This window comes from Coenobita brevimanus, chromosome 98, assembly GCF_032717465.1.
Source record: "Coenobita brevimanus isolate Jiangsu-jjx chromosome 98, ASM3271746v2, whole genome shotgun sequence".
Lineage (NCBI taxonomy): Eukaryota > Metazoa > Arthropoda > Malacostraca > Decapoda > Coenobitidae > Coenobita > Coenobita brevimanus.
Window position 1 is genome coordinate 19,520,776 of NC_137051.1, and position 19,391 is coordinate 19,540,166.

The 19,391-nt window shown below is 42.8% G+C and overlaps 1 protein-coding gene across 10 annotated transcripts in view; it reads left to right on the top strand.

The window, feature by feature from the left end:
* siz (Brefeldin-resistant Arf-GEF family protein schizo) overlaps positions 1 to 19,391 on the top strand; it is a 698,716-nt gene that overhangs the window by 633,671 nt on the left and 45,654 nt on the right. For all 10 annotated transcript variants that reach the window (XM_080283838.1, XM_080283839.1, XM_080283842.1 and 7 more), the window contains one exon: positions 17,072 to 17,246. In XM_080283838.1, the coding sequence (XP_080139964.1) occupies positions 17,072 to 17,246 (175 nt within the window). The remainder of the gene's footprint in view (positions 1 to 17,071; positions 17,247 to 19,391) is intronic.

Here is a 19,391-nt window from a genome sequence, read left to right on the forward strand (position 1 = left end):
ACGATTACAGTACAGCTTCATTTGCATACCCAGTATTGACAGTGACAACAACAACAACAATCCCTATACATTAACAGCTACATCACAACCACCAACAGAAATAATGGTTAAATACATAGTAACGAAAGAACAAAAGAAAAAAAAACATAAACACAGCAACTGCTTCTACAACAACAACTAATTCAGTAAGAACAACAACAACAACAGTACCCCACTCGTAACCTCAGCTGACGCGAGGCAAGTTAGGTCGTTGGCTGTACCTTACGACCCAGGTTAACTGCTCGGCCTGCAAGTCGTACCCGAGTCGTAGAGGGCCATGTGTGGGAGGGCAGGCTGTCGTGTAGAGCTTTGCGGAGTCGTATTATGTCGCGTAGAGCTTTAAATGGTCGTAAAATATTGTTTAGGACTTTAAGTAGTTTAGAGTTTGAGTAGTTATGGAGTGATAGGGTAGGGTTGTGTCTTGTAGTGAAGTCATTGTGATGGTAGCCCTGCTTTTAATAACTGAGGGTCATACTGTGTCGTGGATGTAGAACTGATGCTTTTGGATAATGTGCGAAATAAGCTTCTTTTAATGTGATCTCGTACCTAACTAAGGGATTATGTAGGCAAGTCTTGGAAAGTTACACATAGTCCCAAGAGGTCGTATCTAGTCGTAATGGTCGTATGGAGTGGTAGGTGGTCGTAAGTAGGCTTTATAGAATCACAAAAGGCCATATTTGGTCGTATTATGTCATAGGCAGGTCGTATATAATCCCAAGAGGTCGTATTTAGTGGTAGTGGTCACAGGTAATCATCCAGTGTCGTATGGAGTGGTAGATGGTCGTCGTGGGTGATATTTGGTTGTATTTTGTCGTAGGTAGTCACAGGCAGGTCGTATATAATCCCAAGAGGTCGTATTTAGTGGTAGTGGTCACAGGTAATCTCCCAGGGTCGTATGGAGTGGTAGATGGTCGTAGAGGGAGTTGTAAGGCCGTAGGCACCGTGTAACTGTGCGACATTAACGACCCTCTGGGGGTACCTGAGTTAGGTGGAGGGGGAGAGGTAGGGAGTAGGGATGGATAGGGGAGATAGATAGACACATAGATACACATAGATAGACAGACAGATGGATGGATATCGTAGATGCATGAGAGAGAGAGAGAGAGAGAGAGAGAGAGAGAGAGAGAGAGAGAGAGAGAGAGAGAGAAAGAAAGATTAATTATGACATGCTGTTTGCCGCTCTATCTCAAACTTGAGGAATTACTAACGGAAGCATTAATATCGTTATGAGGAATTCACTCCCTCAGCCAAAACGAGTACTGAATTCCATAGCGATAGGTAACAAAGATGGAACTACCCACGTATTCCCTGCCTGCACTAAACGACTACTAAAGGGGGCGGGAGTAGGAAGGATATTGTGGTGCTTTTCCTTCTTAATACGGTGTCATAATAAACCAACAATATTTTTGCTCTATAACCTGCGATTCCTACCGTGTGATGGTTTGTGACGTTGCCGGATATTATCTAAGTTTTTGGCATTTTTGTAACTATAGTGAGTAATTGTTCCATCTTCGTCAGAATATTATGATAATTATTATATAATATTTGATGTAAACAAAATTACGTAAGTGTGAGTGAAACAACGGGTGTATTTTCTGATGACAATCGTGGACCAACGCTATACTCTTTTTACTCTGAGTTGGCCTAAAACTGCCGTCTCTCCAACTTGAATGCCGAGTTGTAACAAGCTGTTAATACTAGGGTTTTTTACTAATCACAAAAGAGTGCTGTGGAAAGGATGTTGAGCTATAGTATTGTCTTTTTCTGCGACTGGACTACGTGACCTAGGGAGCAAATGGACGAAACTCTGGGCCAGGTGAAAGTGACGAGAGTATAATTTACCCGAGACTCACTGGAAACTCACAGCTTATACTGCCATATCACAGGGAGAAGTGGCACATTTCCAGTGATAAAAGTAATGTACACGTAATAAATCTCTCGTCTAGCGTTATTCACGGCACGACAGCTCATTCCACCAACTTTGACCAGGTGACCGTCAGCGTTAGTTATGAAGATGTATTAGCCTTACGACTGAGACTTACGACATAGGTGCTTTACTCTGTTTTATGTGATACACCTTTGTCACCACCAGTCATGAGCACGTTATGTTCTTATTGGGCACCTCATCACCAGGGATAGAAATTGCCTAAATGCTGTTAATCATTGTCATTGTTTTGGACATGGCTCATATTTCAGCGAAAATTATTTTAGCTGCCCATGAGAGGAATATTGGCTCTGTGTGTTTCATAATTTGTGTTAAGTTATGCCACTGTAACTTCGGATTATCAGGTCGTGCGTTGTAGTATTATTTTCCTGGCAGCTCAGCCCCGGAAGCTGAAATAGTACGGTACCTAAAATACATCTTTGAAGCTGAAATAGTACGGTACCTAAAATGCATGCGGTATATCAACACAGTAACTCGTGTGTTTATTGACTTTGCAGGCGTTATTCTATTTCATCCTGCATCATTACAATACTTTTAAAATTGGTGGTGTATTGCACTTGGTTGTTGTAGTTATTATATCAGGTACAACTCACAGTCAGACATGCCAAACGAACTGAAAACTGTTGTGCGCGTGTCATTGTAATTATTTCTGATAGTTTCATTCACTTTGGAGGGGGGGGGGCAGTGTGTGTGTGTGTGTGTGTGTGTGTGTGTGTGTGTGTGTGTTTCACCTTGGGCTTCCCTTTCACTATGGATTCATGAGTTAGATTTTACACCATATAGACGTGAGCGTTTGATGAAGATTATTTTAGCAGATTTTCTTTTTTTGTATTTTTCCCTCCTGATGCCCAATCCCTAAATTGTATCGGGGTCAGAAGAACGGATGAATGTAGCCTAATACCTGTACTGTTTTTTTGTGGCGGGGTTAAGGAATTTGACACTTATCGCCAGGGGAGGTAAGGGCGAATTTGGGGGAGGGCAGGCGAGGGAATGTCGACCTTATTAACCACATTGTATTCAACCCTTTGACTGACAGGGATTTCACGTTAATGAATATAGTGCTTTGACGCTAATCTATAATAATAATATGTTACAATTCCAGTGATAGGGTTAACGAGGGTAATGAAGTTGATAGCCGGACAGGATGACTAGGGGAATTTGAGCATTATTGTAGGGTGTGATAAGGGCGGTGATCAGGGCAAGGATGACACGTATGATAAGCACTGTAGGGCAAGGGAATATATGCCATACCATTAGCTGTAATAAAGGCGAGGACAGAACAGCAGGACAGGGAGATAAGAGCCTTACTGGATTAGTTGAAAAGGGTTGCGGGAAGAGACGGTATTTTGGGCCTTACTGTGGAGGATGATAAGGGTGATAATACGATCGATAGATGGCAGGACAGTCGTATTATGGAAGAGCAAGGATATATAGTCCTTTGTACAGGGTGTTATAAGGGTGATGGTAGGAAAGATGGTAGGATAGGCATATATAGTGGTGGTGGTGGTAGTCGTATTCGTAGTAGCAGTAGTAGTTATAGTAGTTATAGTAGTAGTAGTAGTAGTAGTAGTAGTAGTGGTGGTGGTAGTAGTAGTAGTAGTAATAATTTGTTATTGTTGTAACCTTATAACGGAGCCACCACGTGAAGGCATCCGTCTCCACACCGTATGGTAGTAAGACAAGGAAATACAGGCCTTACCTCAGGGCGCCATAAGGGTGGTGGTGGGACAGCTGGCAGCACAGGTGTGTGGCGGTGGCAGGTGGGGCGCGGGGCACGCCAGGGCAACACGTGCCCTGCCTTGCCTTGCCCTGCCTCGGGGCATCAGTCAGGGATCCACATTACAGTACGCAGGACACATGGCGCCCTATACATGATCACCCAGGCATGTACACTTCGGATGGAATCGCCTAGGCATGTATACTTGGGTTATAATCACCGAGGCATGTATACTCGTACTTGTGTTATAATCACTTAGACAGGTATACTTCGGCCATGATCACTTGGGTATGTATACTTCGGTTATAATCACCTGGCCTGTATACTTCGGTCATGTATACATCCATTTCGTAGACCCACATATACAGGTGTTATTTTGTACATTCGACCTCTTAATCATCCCGCAGAAATGCCATACTCATTAGCATGCTTAGTATATTCATTTTTTAACAATCGGCTTAGTATTTAGAAGTTACTTAACCTTTTTACAATGAGAAGGTCCATCAGTTTAATATTATCTTCTGGAGTCTTACCGAATAAACTTCCTATTTTTATCTTTATTATATATTGTGCTTGTGGTAGGTGGGCGCGCACAAACCAGTCACTCGATGTAGTGCTGCTGTCGGGTGTCTGCCCTTTCCTCTCCTCCATCCTTCTTTCCTTCCATTCTCTTCTGTCTTTCCTTCATTCTTTCCTTGTCCTTCTGCCTATGGGTGACTTTACACTCCCTTTTCTGTCTTTCTTTCCTTCATTCTTTCCTCTTCCTTCTGCCTGTGTGTGACTCTCCACTGAGTGACAAGCCAAATGGTTTCCTGTACACCAGGAAACTATTTACTATGGTGGGTGGTAACCATATAACTAAATTTTGGCGCCTGGTGGTTTAGTGGGTAATTATTGCGCTCCACTCGGATTAAGTCGGTGAAAGTTTATATCCAAGGGATGGTTGGGGTTGATTGCTCATGTAATGCCACTCAGGGATGAGTGAGGCTGGTCACTCTCATCGTAAATGTCGGGACCAACTGCCTAGCCTCGGGCTCCAACGCTCCTCATGGGGCAATGTAGGACTGGATGGATGGATGGATATTGTATTTTGTATTTCATTACCGTACTATTATTTGTTTTGCCACGTATAGAGCGGCTGTTATTAAGCATCAGGGAGAGAGGATAAGAAGAGATAAGAATTGTTATGAAGTGAGCTTAAGGGAAAGGATAAAATTAAAAGGATTAAGGTGGGACTTATTTTCCTGAGCTTATTATTTTTTTACACTTTCCTTAATTAACCCTTTCCACTGCTGTCAGTTCATTTTATTTTATTCAGGGTAACACAAGGCGATTTTATTCAGCTGAGGGATATCCTAGCAGTAAGAGGCAACAAAAAACTAACTCGATTAATTCTTTCACTGCTGTTGATGCACCGAGGCTTTTTCTTTTTTTAATAAGGCAAACACAAGATTATTTAGCTAGGCGAAATCGTAGCCCAAGTCAGAGGGTGAACGATTTTTTTTATATTTTTTTATATTACATCTTGGTATTCGGTTGTATTTTATTTGCATATCTTTGACGTCGACGTAGTTTTTTTAGATTACACACAAGAAAATGACACACGAGCATAACACGGAAGAAAGTAACACAATAGAATAGCACACAATAGAATAAGACACAATAGAATAACACACAAGAAAATAACACACAAGAGAATGACACACAAGAGAATAAAACACATGGCAATAACACACAAGAGAATAGCACACGAGAATAACACACAAGAGAATATTAACGGGCAACATGAGGAAATAAACTGGCAAGGATGAGGTGATAGCGAGCTTCCGGATACCGATTTAGTGTGCATTTAATAACATGCAAGCGCGTATTAACATGCCATTGTGCAGAACTTAACTGGTCAGGATGGAATAAAGGTGAGCCTCGTAAACTGACGGGAATACCACTCATTACCACCACAAAAACAGAACAATAGTTGTGGGCAGATCGCGTCCTTCGTAGTGCAGATAACAGATGGACGACTAAGGGGATATAATGGCAACCTGGAGAGCAATAAGAGGAGAAGGTAGGCAGAAATATCCCTGCTTTTACTGGATTGATATAGGACGGTAATAAGCTGAACGGATCTCGGGATGGCAACAGGCTGAACGGATCTCAGAGTGTAGATTTTGGAAGAGATAACAGAGAGGATTAAGATGACTACCGCCTGAGATGGAGTGAGAGGAGATTTAGGCAGAATATTCCTTTAATTTACTGAGGCGTGGGAGAGAAGAGGCTGATCAGATCTTCAATTGTAAATCTTAGGCCACATTTACGAGTAAGACAGGCAGCTAACTCTTTTACCACGAGCTGCCTTTACTGAATCAAATATAAATCGTGTTCAGGGAATAAGAAAGAAGGGCAGGTGTAATTCATCGGGTCGGGTCGGTCAGGATCACTTGATGGTCGTGATCGTCAGCTTTTACCCTCCCGGAAGGGAGCTGAGAGCTCATATAGTCCGATCTAAGGGCAAGGCTGTGACCTTCACACACGCACACACCCGTCCCCTCGCTCAAGGGGGACAGTAACCACCCACTTCGTCAGTGAAACTTTTCGCAACCTGAGCGAGGCGCGAACTCCCGTCCACCAGATGGCAAGCGAGAAGAGAGAGAGAGAGAGAGAGAGAGAGAGAGAGAGAGAGAGAGAGAGAGAGAGAATGGAAATGTCGTCATCAGAGTGGAGTTGTTAGGATGGCTAATTTCTACCCAGAGATGGAGTGAAACGTGTACAGAGTGAGAGGAAGATGTATTAAGAGGAAGATAGAGGAAGATGTAGAGAGAGAGGAAGATGTACAGAGTGAGAGGAAGATGTACAGAGTGAGAGGAAGATGTACAGAGTGAGAAGGAAACGTACAGAGTGAGAGGAAAACGTACAGAGTGAGAGGAAAATGTACAGAGTGAGAAGAAAACGTACAGAGTGAGAGGAATATGTACAAAGTGAGAAGAAAACGTACAGAGTGAGAGGAATATGTACAGAGTGAGAGAAAGACGTACAGAGTAAGAGGAAGAAGTACAGAGTAAGGGGAAGATGTACAGAGAATGATGTAGACAAGAGTACTCAGTTTATTGGGCGGGATGGAACAGCTGAACCAATAACAGATGGGCAGCTGAGGTGATGAGTGGTGGGACGGAGATGGAGTAGGAGGACGAGGCGAGGGAGGCGGAGAACCATATGGAGGGAAGGTGACCGTAACCCCTTGAGGCCGAGGACTGTTTTTTATATACTTATCTCTGTATTTTTTTTTTTTTTCAATTCAGCTTAGGGTAGAAATTTTGAGCTTGAGTGTGGAGGTAGGGCTGTCATTAACCCCTTTTTTTCTTTCATTGAATATCTCGTAAGGTAAATATACTTCGTCTTGTAATATCATCATCATCTTATTATTATTATTATTATTATTATTATTAAGAGTATCTCGTAAGTCAAATATAATCGTCTTACCACCACCATCAGTAACAACAAGAATACAATATCATTGACAACCTCGGGGAGAAAGGGTTCAGTTTACTGGACTGGGATGGAATGGGTTTTCAGTGAGGACGTGTTTGTTTGTTTGTTTGTTTTTTGCTACCAACAGGCGATTATACTTAGCTCCGGAGATACTTATGAACGGAATGGGAGATACTTATGAACGGAATGGGAGATACTTATGAACGGAATGGGAGATACTTATGAACGGAATGGGAGATACTTAATGAAAGAAATGGGGGATACTTAATGAACGGAATGGGGGATACTTAATGAACGGAATGGGAGATATTTAATGAACGAAATGGGAGATACTTATGAACGGAATGGGGGATACTTAACGAACGGAATGGGAGATACTTAATGAACGGAATGGGAGGTACTTTATGAACGGAATGAGAGATATCATGAACGAAATGGGAGATACTTATGAATGAAATGGGAGATACCTATGAACGGAATGGGAGATACTTGTGAACGGAATAGGTTAATCTTTTTTATTGGAATGGATTACTTGCAACCTTCAGTCAATCTCTTCAATATATACGATTTTTTTTATATATAAGTAGAATAAAATCGTCTAGAGTCAGGAAGAATAAACTAAAAAAAATCTCATTCAGGAAGTTAATTTTTTTCCCCACGATATGTCCTTCTTGGTCTAAATAAAATCGTCTGGAGACCATAAAAGTGGTATTGAAAATCGTAGTGAAGAGGTTAATGGATGTGTGTGTGTGTGTGTGTGTGTGTGTGTGTGTGTGTGTGTGTGTGTGTCTAATCAGATTGGTCCTTCCTGAGTCGAAATATATCTTGTGGAGAGGACAAGAATGAAATGAAGAAGGAAACACCGAAAATGAGAGAGAGAGAGAGAGAGAGAGAGAGAGAGAGGGAGGGGATAAAATATAAAGTAAATTTTATGATGAGGGAATAACTAACAATAGGTCAGGGTGGAGAAAGCAAAAGCGAATCCTGTCTGAAGCTGATATGGTGATGTAATTGATTTTTCACCTATTTTTAGTTATTTATGTAAAGTCTTTTGTGGATGGTATTTAGCGCTGTGTTTTAAGTGTGGGAAAGGCTTGTATAAACTGCCTCTCTTGTTGATGAGCGCATTTTTATTGTTGTTTATTTTGTTAATCAGATGTTTGTATTCCTAATTGACGCTAATGTTAGGAAATGTTTGTTCGTGTTTTAATTAATTGTGGGTAACGAAATATTTGTTGCCAATGAATCTTTTTACGTAGAAAATTAAATGCTGATAATATGAGGGAATTGTGAGTTTGAAGTGGGATGTTTTCATTAAGAGGTGCTGCATCTGTATCGGGAATGATAGTGTTTTAATTAGCAATGAAATGTTTGCTGCTGATAATTGTTTGTATTGAAATTAGCTTTATTTTTGTAGTTAACGTTATATATATTATGCGTCACAGCGTATCGATTCTCTTCAGTTTTGAGGTTTCCGGTGACGATAGCTGATTGGAGGGGAAGGGTAGGGGGAGGGAGAAGGAGTAAGGTAGGGTAGAGAGGGTAGGGTAAGGGGAGGAGACAGTGGATATAAGGGGAAAGGAGGGGTAGGGGTAGGGTAAGGGTGGGTAGGTAAAGGGTAGGGGTGGGGAGAATGAAGGGGAGGGAGGGGTGTGGGGAAGGCAGAAGGGAGCGGAAGGGAGGAAGGATTAGTGTGTACTGTGTAGAGGGAAAGGGAGAGGAAAGTTACAGGGGAGGAGGTAAGAATGAAGAGATGGTTTGGAGGGAGAGGAGGGGGAATGAGGAGGGAAGGAGAGAGGGGTGGTGTCTGGGTTGAGGGAATGAAAGATAAGGAGAGAGAGAAGGGAAGGAGGGAGGGGGCAAAGAGGAAAGAAGAAAGGTGCTAAGAGGAAGATGTGGAGGAAGGAGGAAGGATGTTATGAAAAATAGTGCCTTGGTGTGGAAGAAAATGATGAGGAATGAGGAGGAGGAAAAGTAAAGAGAGGAAAAGGAGAAAAGGTAGGATGAGGAGGGAAAGAATGAGTGGAGAAAAGTGTCGGGGGTAGAAGGAAGGGCGAAAAGAGAGAGGAGAAATGGAGAAAGAGTCGTTGAGAGAGGGTGTCAGAGAAGGGAGAGAAGGAAGGGATGTAGAGGGATGTAGAGGAAGGGAGGGTGTTGAGAGAAAGACTATCGTGAGTTTGGACGTAGGTAGGAGGGAGGGAAGGAGGGAAGTAACAAAGGCGAGATCTGGTTACTGTTGGAGCTTACGAGGAGTGGGGAAGGAGGGAGGTAATGAGGAAGGGGAGGGAGGAAAGGAGGAAAGTGAGAGGAAGAGATGGAGGAAGAAAGGAAGGGAGGTAGCAAGAATGGGAGAAGGCAAAGATAATAAAAATAAACGATGCGTGTAGGTAAGAGAAAAATATTAAAGAAGAGAAGGAACACCGAACCAGAAAAAGAGAAAGTAGAGAAGAAAGGAAGAAGTAAAGAATGGTTAAGATGGAGGGAAGGAGAAACGAGGGAAAGGAAGGGGAGAGCAAATTGATGAAGAAAAGGAGGGAAGGAAGCGATAGGAGCAGGAGAAGAGAAGGAGAGTAGGTGGCAAGAGGTAGGAGTACAAAATATGAGAGCGGAGGGAAAGAAAAAAGAGGGATTGGGAGGAAGGAGGAGGAGCATGGAGACGGAATTAAAAAAAAAAAAAGAGAGAGAGAAGAAGAAGAAAGGGGTAAGAAGGGAAGAGATTAGAATTTACAAAGCGGAGGATGTGTATCAGTAAGGAATGCACAAGATGTAGTGATGAAGTGAGGGAAGGAAAGAAAGGAGAAGAGGGAAGAAGGCAGGGAAGAAGAGAGAAGGGTAGGCAAGGGATTGGCGAGGAATATATAACATGGAATAAATGAATAAGTAGTGAAGAAGGAAAGGGAAGGAAAGGGAGGGAGGGATGAGGTAGATGAAGAAGAGGAAGAGGGGATCACCTAACATATACCAGACACGTGCTGTTCACTCCCTTTCCTCCCCCCCCTCCCTTTCCCTACCTCTTTCCTTCCTTCGTACCCCTTCCCTGTCCCCTATAAAAATGAAAAGTCATAGGGGAACAAGAAAGGGAGGTAAGATAGGTACAAAGCACAAACAATAAAACAGAACTGGGAACAAAAGACAGCGGTATGTTGTAGGTTTCATTATTTGATTGTTCCGGACGAGTGATATTTAGCGAGTGACCACCTGCAAACTCAGTGGCGGTCATGGTGCTCAGATCCACGACAGAGCGTCCACTGAACCTGAGGCCAATACCAAACCGACATAGCCACCGTGTCGCCCTCCCCGCAATCCCTAGACCTTCCCCTCACGACCCCTTTGCAGCTATCTTCTACATACTTTTTTTTTTTTCTTCTCCCGACTCCTTCCTTTCTCTGTTTCTTCATTCCCACTCTTTTCTCTCTGTGTCTTCCTCCCACGCCTTTGTTCTTCCTCCTCATTCATTTTGACACTCTCCATCTCTCGTCTCACTTTCTCCAATCTCCTCATCTCCTCTCTCTCTTACCCTCCCCCTGTTACTCAATCTCTTCCTCGTATTTCACATGACCTCCTCCCTTTCACTTCTCCCTCCATCTGTTTGCTCCCCTACTCCCCCCCCCCTCTCCCACCATCTTCCTCCTCCCAGCCTTATGTCCTCTCCTTCCCCCTCCCATCTTCCACCCCACCTCCCCACGTCATCCGCACATCATCATCTTCCTCATTCCCATCTTTTTCCTTTCCTTCCCTGTTTCTCAGTTCATCTTCCTCTTTCCACATCACTCTCATCTAAAATTAATCGTCCTCCCCTTTCTTACATCACCTTCCCTCTTTTCACATCTTACTTCTCCTCACCTCTCACCCCTCCCCCTCTTCTTTCACCCCTCCTCTTCCCCTTTCTTACTTTCCTTCTCTTTACTTTCGCTCCCATCTTCCTTCAGCCTTCACCCCACCCCTTCATTCTTTCTCTTCTCCTCTTCTTTCTCTTTACTTCTCCCCACCTCTCATTCTCCTCCTCTTTCTTCCTTCACCCCACCCTATTCCTTCATTCTTTCTCTCCTCTTACTCTCGCCCTTCCTGGTATAACACTCAGCTCACTGCCATCTTCTCACTACCCCCTTCCCCTCCCTCCCACCTCCATTGTCTCTTCCCCATTTTAAGAAGTGTATCGGAACAGCTCTTTATATTTTGCAGTTTTGTTTTTATTCAGATGACGAGTGACGATGGTGATACAAGGCATTGGATGTATCTGCCTTGCGAGAATAGACTTGCTGTAGTGAACTTTGCTTTAATGGAGAGGCGAAAAGTAAGGGAAGGGTGTACAGAGATTTGTAAACAGGCGAAGGTAATGAGTGATGGAGTTATTAGTGGGCAGGAAAAAGAATTTGGATTTAATGTAACCGAGGCATATTTAAAATTGGAAGAAAACTAAATAAACTTGTATCGAAGTACTTGGCCTGTGGAAGAATATATATACAATTCCTGCTGTGGAGACTTGATTACCGTGAAAATTAACTTGGAATTCCGTTTTTTAATACTTTCCTCCTATTTCCTACACACTTTTCCCTTCGCCCAGCCACCTACTAATCTGTCCTCCATTATACTCCTTTTTAATCCTTCCTCGCCCCATTGACTTTTCCCATTACCACTTCTCTCTCTTTTCTCGCCCGATTTGTCCTTTCACTTCCGTACCACGCCTCTTCTTGTCTTCATATACGTTTTATTTTCTTCCTTTCTCCACGTCTTTTACCTTCTGTTTTCTTTAGTCTCTCTCTCTCTCTCAATTTTCTTCATTCCCCTTGCCTTCATCTTCTGCTTTGCTTCCTTTTGCTCCTTGTCACTGTTTTCCCTTCCGGTCTTCTCTTCCAGTCTCTTACATCTCTCCCATTTATTCTTTTTTTTCACCCACATCCATATTCTCCCCTCTGCCCGTTTCCATTCCTTCCCTCCGTTACACTCTTCCACATCATCCATCACCCCTTTCAGTTCCTCATCATCCTCTCTCTCTCTCTCTCTCTCCTTTTCACTTTCCATCACACTTCTCTTAATCCTGGGACCATATTTATGAAGGATCTTAATCAATTTTGCGATAAACAACACCCCATAGCATTAAATAATAATAATAATAACAGAAAATTATTATTGCTTGCTTATTTATTTTTTTTCTGTACACCCGAGTTTGGTTAAGATAGTTTATGAATATGGGCTTTATAGTGAGATTAAGCTCAAGATGATTATGAACACAGGTTTTATAGAGAGATTAAGCTCAAGATGTTTATCAGTACGGACTTTATCTCTACCCTCTCGTGTTTCCCACTCATCATCCTCCGTCTTATCTCCTTCCCAGTCACCCTTCTCGCTCTTATCTCCTTCCCACTCTTCCTTCTTCAGTCCCTCCTACATCTCATTCTGATCCTGTCTCCTCAACTCTCTCCCTTACACTTAACTTCCTACCTCGTTCTTCACCCACTTCCTCCTGCCTCTCTTCCTGTTCCTCTGCCATACAGTCTTCCTTCTTCTCCTCCTCCCCTTCACCTCTTTTCCTTCCCAATCGCCCTTCACATTTTCCTTCCAGCCTCTCCGCCAATTCTTACACCCGACTTTCCCTAAAGGGGGTATCACACGGTACCTGAAATCATGGTTTGCCGACGAAACCGTGGTAGCCACCGAGGATTCCGTCGGCAAAACTCGATCCCGTTCAAATCCATTCCTGTCGACGGAACCAAGAACATAACGTTTTCTCTGATAGAAGAGAGGCTATACTGCAGTATTTTGTTTATTTTTTAAACGTTATAATTCCCTCCTAGAATGCCTATTACTTTTCATTATATATATTATCAATTATGAAAGCTTAAATAACCTCTTATATCATGCACGGATGAAATAACGATGTCGATAATTCAGTTGTTTACATTGGGGAGCGGATACAAATCACCACGCTGGGTGAAGAAGTACTATACATCTCTCGCCTTTCATTTCAGCATTGCAGATACGATGGCATCCGGGCAGATGGTATGGAGAAGGGCTGCAGAAATTGCCCTCATTGAAAAAATAAGGCCATTCCCTTGTCTTTGGGATCGCAAGAATCCCATGTTTCACAAAAATAAACTTTAAAAGCCACTTGCTGCCCTCCTCTTTTCTCATCAACCATTCTCGGCTCCACAGCCGTCTCCTCGTGGTTTTGGCCGCCGCCGCTTCTTTCTCCTCCTTTTCCTCCTCAAGTGCTATCACTGCAAGAGCCAGTACAACAATCACTCTTCCCTCAGCAAATTCAAGAAAAGCCATGTTGCACCTGATGCGGGAGAGTAGCTAGGACAGACTACGGCGTTTTTGTTTACATTTTTGCCAACCGTCGGCGGCGTTCGAGGAACGTGTGTGATAGGGTTTGTGCCTGGTTCCAGCAAACCAGGAACGCGTTCCGTCGGCAAACCATGATTTCAGGTACCGTGTGATAGGCCTTTAATACTCCTCTTGTTCCTCCACTTCTCTTCCTCCTCCCTCCTCCCTTTTATCGCTCTTCCCTCCTCCTCTCCCTTCTTTCTCTCCCACCTCCCTCCTCCTCTCTTTCCCTCTTTCTACACCCAGGTAAGCACACCCATAACCTCTTCCCTACATTTATCATCCCCCATAACAAAAGCCATAGGAAGGAATGTGCCTCCCACTTCACAAACATCCACACGTCACACCTCGTAAAAAAGAATGTCGTTTACAGTCCATTCGGTCCTTATATACCCTTATTGTATTTCTGCATCACACACACACACACACACACACACACCCACACATTCTCCCTTCCTCCCTCCCCCCTCCTTTTTTTCTTCTCTTCCCTCTTTCCTTCCCTCCGTACCGTTCATCTCTTCCTTGTTTCCTTTCCTTCTCATCTCCCTCAGTCTGCTCCCAACCATCTTCTTATCCTTCTCTTCTCCCTTGTCTTGACCTTCATTCTTCTCCTTGTTCCATCCCATCCCTTTTTAATATTCTTCTGTGCCATGTTGTCGTCTTCTTATCTCCCTTCCCTTCCCTATCCTTCGTTCTTTCCTCCTTGTGCGTCCACGTAGAACACCTGGCGTATGGGAGGGAAGGGCAGAGTAATTAAGGAGTCTGGCAGAATATCATCCACCAACCGTAGTCAGCTGATCCTTTTGTTTACATCACGATCCCGCATTCAGATCCTTTCACCCCCCTCTCATATGTCACATTCTCGTTCAGAATACTCATTTGATTTTCTTTGTAACGTGTACTTTTTAAAAATCTGAATTAATTTTTCCTGGCCTGGTACCCTGATAAAATCCTAAATTTAGCGTGCAGTATTTTGTGGTTTGCGATTAGGGGATATATTCATAAATTATCTTGAGCTTACTCGTTTGTTATAGTTGTCCTGGCTCGTACGGCTACCAAACACTTCATAGGCAAACTAAAGTGAACTATGACGATATATACGACGAAAATGAAATAATTACTGACAACAATTAAGAGCTACGGCATCTTATTTATCGCAAAAATTGGTCAAAATCCTCTATGAATATTTCCCGTGGGCCACCTGTGTTGATCGTGCCCTGTGATTGGTGGAGGTCAGGGCACGAGGGAGGCCCGCCATTGGTCAAGACTCGGGAGCTGCGGACGCGTGCTGGGCAGGTGTCGCGTGCTAAGTATCCTTCGTGGGGAGGCTGCCGGACAGAACATTTTCTGTATTTTTCAATTCCTAAGTAGGTTTATCCTTGAGGCAGACGCAATATACAGCAGTGGGCTTTCGAATGCTGTGTTCTGTTAGTAAGAAAAAAAGTATTGATAGTGGAAAGAGTGGTTAGTACAAAGAAAGGAAATATTTGGTAACTAGCAAGCGTAGGATTAGCAACAGCTGCTACTTGGAACTGGAAGACGATCGGTAATTCCCTCAGTCGTCCAATGCCTCTCGCTGAGGTTGGTACATCTCCCGCCAGGAGTCTTGACAAGTTATATCCTATTTAAATAAGTGAATTAAAAAAGAAAATGTGGATCTGTGTGTCGGGATTCGTTTTAAGCCCAACCACCAGGTGAGTGGGTTGATAACGGCTGTATTGACATCAGGATTTAAGTATTTGAATCAGTCTTGAAATGTTGGAGTGTTCGAGTTGATAATTTGTTGAAAGCGTTTTTTTTTTTTTTTTTTTTTTTTTTTTTTTTTTCATTACAAGAGGGGGGACTCCGATAACTGAAGTGTGTGGTTGCAGGGAGACAGTTTTGAGCGGGAGTGAAAGAACTGCTTTGAACGATGGATAGTGATGTTTCTTTGCCTTTTCAAGATCTTGTGTGTATGTTGCGAAAAACTGGATAGAGTTGGATAAATGGAGGAAGTTTGTCTTGCACGTTAAATGAATCTCTCTCTCTCTCTCTCTCTCTCTCTCTCTCTCTTCAAGTCAGTGTTCCGCATCACTACAACTTGCAGCTGTGAGGCTAGCCAGGTGTAGAGAGAGAGAGAGAGAGAGAGAGAGAGAGAGAGAGAGAGAGAGAGAAAAACACCTCCACACAATACATACACAAATATCACCACCAGCAACCAGTATCAGACGAGTACAGGACAAAAGCCTCTCCCACCCACCAACAGATTTCCATATTCGCCATTCACAAACAAACGAGATCATTATTGCCCAAATTAAACTACTCTCGCGCTGCCTTGTGAAATGACACCCAGTGTAACAGAGAAACATGCTAATTACAGTTTATGATACACTCGGGAGTCAGTGTTAGGTGAGTGCCGTATGTGTGGCATGGTCTCTGTCTGTCTGTCTGTCTCTCTCTCTGATAAATAGTACAATAAATTATACAAGGTCATTTATCGCAATATCTCGGTGTGTGTTCTTACCTTACCTAATTGTATCTTTACAGGAATGAGTCAAGCTCGTACTGTCCAGTGTCTTAAACCATATTTATCGTACATATCCTTAAATTTGTGAATTGTTTTGGCACACACTATTTCATTCGGTAGTGCATTCCATTGGTCAGTTGCTCTGTTTGGGAAACTGAATTTCCTTACGTCTTTATCACCTCTCTTCTTATGCAGTTTTTTGCAGTGTCCTCTTGCTGATGCTTCTCCATGTGTTAAGTAATCATTTATGTCTATTTTCTCCTTCCCTGATATGCACTTATATAGCATTATCATGTCACCTTTTTTCCTTCGCTCCTGTAGTGTTGGTAGATTCAGTTTATTTAGTCTTTCTTCGTAGCTTAGGTCCCTTAAGCTTGGTGTGTGTGTGTGTGTGTGTGTGTGTGTATACTATCGTAGATCACATAATCCTTCGCTTTTACATTTTTCAGTTTCGTTGGATTTGCCGTAAACGTTGAGTGACTACATCTGTTGCCGCTGCACTTATTGTATCTATTATAATACCTGTTAAAGCGAATTCTGTGTAATTGGCTAGTATAGAAGCCGATGCAACACTTCAGTAGTTCATTCACTCCAGATAGTATTAGCAGGTTGTATTAAGCTTGATTATTGCGGTATTAACTCTGGCATTGTCATATCACGTGAATGGAAAGATGTTGCTGGAGGTTATATGATGATGGTATAAACTGCATTTTCATGAGGCTTTCAGGCCAGTCTCGAGCGGTTTTTAGTATAACCCATAGGCAGAAGGAAGAGGAAAGAATGAAGGGGGGGGGGGAAGACAAGAGGGAGTGTAGTCACCCAGAGGCGGAAAGAATGAAGGAAAGAAAGACGGAAGAGGACGGAGGGAAAGAAGGAAGGGAGGATTCTCTTGACCTAGGATAGGGCTGTCATCTGAGAGCAGTACTACATCGAGTGAGTGGATGGTGAGCGTCCCCACGTACCACTAATAATAATATCGGTAATAATAATAATAATAATAATAATAATAATAACAACAATAATAACTCCAACGTGTTTCATTTTCTTTCAGCTCACCTGTGAAGGCCGAGAGGGGGTACTGCGGAAAGGGACCCCCAGGACGAGGCGTAGGGGGTAACATCACCAAGTCGTACAGTATAGAGGGATCTGCGCCCCCCGTACCACCCCACCACCTTCACGCACACCACCATCACCACAATGGCACACACACCGTACGCAGACCACAGGTAAATCGAAGGAGATGTATTCTAAGTATTATTATTTTGTTACTGTTAGGTGACTTTTGATTTATTGTCTTTGCCAACGTAGTTAGAGGAGGTTATGTAATCATCTGTGTTTGTACTGTATATCCACGTGATATCTTCAGAAGTTCTCAATGAATTTCAATGAAATTTTGGGCCATGGGCCAAGAAAGAATTGATTAAATTTTAGGGCGGATCAGGATCCTATGTATCCTGCACAATATCTCCAAAGGTTCTCAGTGAATTTCAATAAAATTTTTTGGAAGAGTGGGTCATGGGTCAGGGAAATATTGATTACATTTTGAGGCAGATCCAGATTCTATGTATTCCACACAATTTCTCCATGGATCCGGATCCTTTTTAATGGCATTGACGAAGTTATGGGCTCTCAGATTGCTTTCTAGTGCATGCTGTTTTCAATTTACTTAAATCTATGGAAGAGAGATTGTGAAGAGGTTATGGAGACTGTTTCCAACCCCGTGACATGAAATTATTTCTCAGAAGTCAACAAAATCGTCAGATGGCAAAAATAAACTAGGAAAATACGTTCATATGACAAGATATACAGTATTTTCCAAACCCACTTTAATTTGTGCCACAGCACGGGCTCAGACCCAAGACTCTGGGCTCACACTTCACGCTAATAACCAAACCTAATGCCACCTCATTTTTGTTTTTCTATTTTCCAGATTTTCAAAATTCTTTTACTGTATGGTTCCCATATACAATATAATTCTTTTGTAGAAGTTTGATGGTTTGAAGATTCAAACAGGTATGGTATAAAAAGTATCCCAGTTTATCAGCTGATTTTATTTTTAAAAATATTTTTGCAGTATGCATCACTAGATTCATTTGCCCAGTCCTGAACTTCTTAGCATTGATGGTAACATGAATTCTACATCATCGTTGTCCTTCTCTGCAGCTGCTCAGTGTCTTAAGTATTACAGGCAGACCCTTAGTTTGTATATCAGAACATATTCCTTTCACTTGGTTTTTGCTTACCAAGCAGTAAATAGTTGGGTAGTTACCAGTAAGAAGTGAACTTGTGTCCCCACCTCTGAATGTTCACTCATGTTTTATACATCAAAGTTCTTCATACCTAATTAATGGTAACTACAGTATTATGATCGTTGTTACTACATGTTCTGCAAGAGCAAAAGTGTTCTGTTAATTTATTATCTGATTGGAGAACCCTTTCCTTTAATGGAGTCTTCCAGTGTCTCCGGCAGCATTTTTCCACTCTGTATTATGTTTCAGCACCACCGCCCTCAGCCAGGCAGCCCTAGTGGGGTAGGTTTACGTTAGGTTAGATTTTAGGACTAATGTGTAATTTTGCCTGGGAAACACATTGAGCATATTTCCGAGAAAATAATGTGGTTAGTTTTGAAACGATGGGGCAAGTGCTGGTGGTGATCTGCCTATATATCTATCTATTGCCAGATGCCTTAATCGCATATGGGGTGGCCACAATCAAATCGCCTCCACGTCACCCTGTCCCCTGCCATGTCACTGCCCTGCTCCCATCTCAAACCCCTGTCTCTCATATACCTCTCCACTCCATCCCTTCATCTTCCCCCTCTCCCTCTCCCCCTCCACCTCACTTACACTCTCCTCGTCAGTTTCTCACTTTCCGTCCTCCCCACATGGCCAAACCACCTCAGTGTGCTTCTCTTATCGCTTCGTATCACATCCATGTCCACACCACAACGCTCCTTCACATCCTCATTTGTCAGTCTGTCTCTCCATGTGACACCACATGCTCCTCTCAAATAATTCATTTCCACAGCTCTCACTCTTGACCTGTGTTCCTCCAACAATGTCCAAGCTTCACCTCCATATGTTAAAGTTGGTATCACGATACTGTCCTGTAGTAACTTTTCACTTCCATGCTCACTTCCTATTTCTTATCACTGCTTTCAAGGAACCAGCAACCTTTCTTCCTTGCAGTACCCTTTTAAGCATGTCACCCTTGAAACTTCCATCCTTACATATCACACTGCCCAAGTACTTAAATGTACTCACATTTTCCATTTTCTCATCATCCAGCCTCACAGTACATTCACTGACTTACCTCTCTCAAAGACCATCACTTTACTCTTCCCTACATTCACCTTTAGATTCCGTTTCTTA